The sequence below is a fragment of the Cryptotermes secundus genome, unplaced genomic scaffold (assembly GCF_002891405.2).
Source record: "Cryptotermes secundus unplaced genomic scaffold, Csec_1.0 scaffold112, whole genome shotgun sequence".
Taxonomy (NCBI): domain Eukaryota; kingdom Metazoa; phylum Arthropoda; class Insecta; order Blattodea; family Kalotermitidae; genus Cryptotermes; species Cryptotermes secundus.
Window position 1 is genome coordinate 31607 of NW_019718271.1, and position 5750 is coordinate 37356.

The window sequence follows — 5750 nt, forward strand, 5'->3', positions numbered from 1 at the left end:
CGGCCACAGAACGACATCCCGTTGCGCGACAGTGGCACGACGTTGGAGAAATGACTCCAGGAAGGAAACTCCCAAGGGAACCTTCGGATGCCAGCGTAAAGAATTGGCCGCCGACTACAGAAGGACAATACGCCGGGTGAGTGTGTCACGACTCAAGACAGACATCCTCAGGAACACCACCCAGAAAAAGTGTGGACCCCACGAGAGGTTGGGATTCGCCAGCGAGGGGACGACCTTCCGTGTCAGAGTAGCACGGCGTAACAGGATCCCCAGAAAGAACTGGGTAAGGGACAACATACCGAGAGGGAACAGGATTGGACACAGCTGCCGATGAATATACAGGAGGGTGAAAGTACCATACGACAGTTGAGAGATATAGTGGCGTTAATACAAGAGGCACAAGACAAACACAATGCTCAAGTGGAGGCTGAGATGGAATCAATGAAGGAGGAGATGGAGTCGAGGGAAAGATACTTTACTGAACTTCAGAATGTGATAGATTCAATGGAGACGAGGATAAAAGCGTGGGACGATCACCTTGCTCGGTTAGAAATTCAAATTCGTTTGATGGAGAGTTTGATGGAGGAACAAGGTAAACAATATGATCAAATCCAGGAAGAGATGCATTCATTAAAGATGGTGGAGGATGGATGGGTTTCGATGCCTATGGAACAGATGGAAGACGATCTAGTATCCATGGAGCACTCAAGTGAAGACGAGAATGCCTAGGACACTGTAGCTACACTGTAGCTTCCAACACTGCAGCTGAGAGAAAGAGAAAGTTCCAGTCAGCAAGATCCATGTGCATTTGTTCACCTTACCAAATGTCAAGCCAGTTTTATCCAAAATGGGAACTTGGGTAAAATGCGTGCTAGAAGCCTGGTAGCAGCCATGTAAAGACGCAGACTCAGAAGCTGGACTCCAGCAAGAAACAGGCGGTTCAGGCCGAATTTTATAAGGAGGACCAATGATATAGATTAGACCTGAAACCAAAAATGATTGTGCTGGTGGTTAGCAGTCGGTCAACAGCCAGCCACGACAGGAGCCTTTGATCACAAAGGCACCAAAAGGAATTCCCATTGTTAGAAGCAGCTACCAAGTGATAAGTACATAAGACAGCCAATTTTAAAGACTTGGAGTAGTTTGTAGAGTACTTCCGATTAAAATGTATATATTTTTGTTATAACACATTTTCATGGTATAGTTTTTTTTAAAAACAAATATCTGTATTAGGGACATTTTAAATTGATAGAAACATAGGAGTGTAAATATAATTTATGATTCATATTGAAGACCTCATTGAAATAGTCAAATTGCCACCACTTGAAAGTTATTCATTTGCAGTAGAATAATGACATGGTACTACCTAATAGCACTTGTGTGATGCTTAATGGATGTAAAATGAAAATTATTCACTTAGAGCTATAATAACTTCTACAACATTGGGATAAATTTTCACCAAATCTGGAGTTGTTTGAGAATTTGGCAGTTCTTGCATTCAGAACATGACAAAAAGCTATATGTTTATTTATTTCGTCTGTATAGGTCATTGTTACATGATATAGGCAAGTCAGTTACTGTACATTGGTGTCAGAAGTGGGATGAACTTAAACACACCACTAACAGATTGTTGTGCATCGAGTACTTCACTCATGTAACATGGAGTCACAACGGATAATGGAACTCCTGCTGGCCATGCGAGAAGATAGAAAAGCGGAGAAGAATGAATTGCTGGCCCTAATGGAGGCCAACCAAATAAAGGCCGAGGCCAAGGCCGATGCCAGACACAAGGAGCTGATGGCCGATTGGAAAGCCTGGGGGGAAGAGAGGAGAACTTCCCACAAGAAAATAGTGTCCGAAACAGAAGAAGAGCCGACCTCTGTAGAAACGAAACCTGAGGCGGCAGAGCATCAAGAAGTCCCCGTAGAAGACGCCCCGAAAATACCGGTCGGAGAACCGAAGAAACGGCATAGGGACCAGAAACTGGCCGCAGAGCGCCGCCGCCAGGAACAGAAGGATTCAACGCGGGCAATTCATGGACCCCAGGAGAAATTGGCCGTCGCCCGAGTGACTACACGCCGTGTGGAAGCGACACGGCAGGAGGGAAACCGCAGGAGGACATCCCGTCGCGCGACAGTGGCACGACGTTGGAGAAATGACTCCAAGAAGGAAACTCCCCAGGGAACCTTCGGACGCCAGCAGAGAGAAGGACCGCCAACCGAACAGAGACGGCAGAGTAATTGGACCAGAGAACATCCTACGAGAGGAGTCCAGAAGGGATGGACCCCCAGAGGGAAACAACTGGTGCCCCAGGAAGGCACCAAGGGAACAAAGAATCGAGACTTCGGGGACCAGCTACAGCTTGGAAGCAAGTGGGAATTTAACAAGACCCACAGTAGGACAAAGGGATTGGAAATCGCAAAGCCAATATTCACACCTGTCCCATTATGGAAAATAAGAATGTGGACACTGTGGAGGGGTCGACCCCCTCCAAAACGGAAAAAGGGTAACGGCCCTTATGGGAGGAACCGGTAAAGTACCGGCCTCCCCAACAAAGATGAATGAAAGCGAAGAATGAATGTGAGACAAGGCGAGCAACAGATTCTGGACCACGGGAGTGCTCGGGACAAGCACCACTGAAAAAAGGGGTGGACGCGGTAAAATGAACGGCGCAATAAGGCACGCAAAGGACACCGCGGAATCGAAACCGAGGGAGAACCTTTAGGCTGTTCGGGGACGAACAACCTTTAGAAGGGAGCAATGTAACGTTTCTGGAATCCAGAAGAATCACTTCTATGGAAACGCTAGAACAGACCGTTGCATAAGAAACAACAATAGCCCTATTGTTGTTCTAACAACGTCTCCACTGCTATAACAGGGGGTTTGTTACCTAGCAGCGGCCAAGGTTATAAAAGCCCAGTTTCGACGAGAAGTCTTCAGTCTCGGAAGAGCAGTCTAAGGAGGCAGTCTCGGATCAGCCTTCGACAAGAAGAGTCGTGATCGAGCCTCCAAAGAAGAAAGTCTCTCGGAATAGCCTCCAAAGAAGAAAGCCCGGGAATATCCGCCGAAGAAGAGAGTCTGCGATAAACCGCCAGTGAAGCCAGTCCAGTGTTCGCCGAGTTATTGTAAGCAGTGATTGTAACACTGCAGTGTAAATGTCTGTAAAGTGTGTGTAAACAAGCGAAAGAAATAAATTCGCTATATCAAAGGACGGCGTGAACTTATTCGTCGCGTTATACACACAATACGTGACAATATATATAAAAAATCTGCAACTTTTGATATGAATGCAGGAAACCTGACAGCTTGATGTTATGTGAACATCAAAACAAGAGCTCCCCATATGAATTACAGAACATCTGTACAAGTGTAGTATAATGCAGAGCAGAGCACCTTAGTAAAAAAACTATAACCATATGGAAGTTTTCCTTCTTGGATAACAATCCAAATTCAATAAACTATTAACAGAACATACTTTCTCTGCAGTAACCTTTTCAGTTTACAATCTTTTTTCTTCTTGTGTCCCATTCAAATTACAACTTCAAAGTTCTAACACGAGCCTCGCCCGGTACAGATAAAAATGAGCATTGTTTCACTCTCAGCAGAACTTCAGCGAATAAGGTAAAAATTAACAACAGAATTCCGCAGCTGTTCTTTCTGTTTATACCATGCTTGAAGCAGCTGATGGCTGGAGTTCTATGCCTTCACAATCATATTCAAAGTGGCTGAGCCACTAATCACATGGCTAGATTAAAAGGCAGACTCTCTTACAAGCAGCACTAATGCTGGACTAGAAGGTCCTCATACAGATATTTTACAATTAATAACAATTATTCTGAACACTGGCACAGTTTTTTGGCATTACATGAAACATGTGCATGCGCAGTGTTCATACTGTACATGCCTATATGCCTGCAAAAACATGATAAAACTATATGAGATAGAAAAGATATGTTGCCACGTTCTAGGTAGTTCCTGAACTGCAGAAATATGTTCAAGTTCAAACAGAATGTAGACTCATCACTCTGTGAACATGAGATGCCATGGTATCTCTCTTGTAATACATAAAAAATGTTATAAACAAGATTTTTCATCATACTGTAGTCTTTGTAAGTGAGAAATCAAATGTCCAGACAATCATAACTGTAAGCAGATGCAAAAGTTTCATCTTCCCTATTGTGTTAAAAGGAATGGATATAAAATTATCTTACCGAGATTTGTTTAATAAGCCCTTTGGTTTACTCTGGTATTCCATCAATGTCTTATACTTTGGTTACTCATTTCAAATATTTGAGATTTTGGTCTCCACATTACCACTTCCATTCTTGTTATAAGGAGGTGGTAACCTAACAATCAGCTGCGCACTTCCTCCTTGCTGTCTTCCATTTGGTCCACTATTACCAGCACCATTTCCTACAGATTTGCCAAAACTATTCAAAACTGTCTGCCCTCCACTTGATTTTGGAGTCCCTTGCAAAGGTACTGTCTTCTGCTTGCCTCCTAAGGACTCTGCAGGAAATATGGGCACATGGTAAGGAACACTGGATCCAGGAGAGCTAGAGATTATCTGTTCACTTGTTTGGGTTGCAGGTTGGACTTCGGTCAAATTTGAAGTCTGTCCTTTCCCTGACTGTTGAAATAACAGTGAATTCGGGCTTGGATGTTGGTTTGTTTGCGATGCTATTGGGCTTTGCTGATAGTGCAAAGAACTACCTGAACCACTTCCTTGCTGGATATGTAACTGTGCATTACACTGGCTAAGTGGTTGTGCAGCTGATCCTGGAGAATGACGGTTTGGAGTAGAAGATGTAGATGGTCCCCTGAAGTTTGGTGCAAATGGCTGGATATGTGATGGGGTACTTGGTTGACTGTGTGTCTGTGTTACTGCTGAGTGTAAGGGAGATTTACTTGAGTTTGGAGGTGGCAAGTTCTGTGGGGTGGAAATATTGCCAGAGAGTTGTGTAGATCCAGTCTTGTTGCTCGGACCTGTGCTAGACTTCTGTGACCCACCACTGTAGCTACTAGGTGGTGCTGCAACTGGAGGAGTCCAGCTGGAGGCCATATCTGGAGAACCTGACACACAAAACATTCAACCTACAGTCATCTATTTGCTTCTTCCAAATTTAGTTTCATATGCAAGATGACATAACAGATGACGTTTCAAGTTTAAGAACTGCAGATCACAACTTGTAAACCATCAACAATTTGATAATACAATGGAAGAATTGGTTTAAAATTTTATATGTGGCCATGAATTGTAGAAAATAAATAAAATAATGAGCCTCATCTAGATACAACACAGGGGACAGCTTTTGACTGTGTGTTTTATGATCTGAATATATGTGTATGCTATTCCCACATGTGGTTTCCACATACTTACATAATGGCAGCTGTGTATATTTGAAACTGTGCCATCTAAAGACTATAAAGATGTAATCACATTCACTGGTTTAACATGGAAAGAAGGGAATGAAAAGGAAGACTGGACTGAAGGATGGGGAGACAAAATAAATGACTCCCTACTTAATTGCAATGGGCTTTCCCCACTAGAACATTATTGCAGCTGAAGATATCGTAAGCTTATTTTAGAGAGAAATGTGAAGATTTATGATGGGTGACAAGTCTACTTATGGGATACTGTCATGTGAAAGAACACCTTTTTAAATTTGGATTAACCAACAATCCGACTTGTGAAATGTGCCTGGAGAAAGACGAATCATCCTCACATGTCCTAGTGAGTCTACAGCATG

General features: G+C 43.3%; 2 protein-coding genes across 3 annotated transcripts in view; one reads left to right on the plus strand and one right to left on the minus strand.

Moving 5' to 3' along the window:
* The window catches only part of LOC111872021, a 21158-nt gene that overhangs the window by 8090 nt on the left and 7318 nt on the right, over positions 1 to 5750 (plus strand). Inside the window, exon 2 of one of the 2 annotated variants that reach the window (XM_023865539.2) lies at positions 4591 to 4677. The exons of the other annotated variant lie outside the window; for it this stretch is intronic. The gene's annotated coding sequence lies outside the window, so the exon portion shown is untranslated. Of the gene's footprint in view, positions 1 to 4590; positions 4678 to 5750 lie in introns of those variants that run through there. 2 annotated transcript variants of the gene reach the window in all.
* LOC111868683 (inactive tyrosine-protein kinase transmembrane receptor ROR1) overlaps positions 3200 to 5750 on the minus strand; it is a gene marked incomplete in the record, with an annotated part of 251479 nt that continues 248928 nt past the window's right edge. Inside the window, 1 exon segment of the mRNA XM_033753148.1 lies at positions 3200 to 5073. Coding sequence (XP_033609039.1) covers positions 4283 to 5073 — 791 coding nt within the window.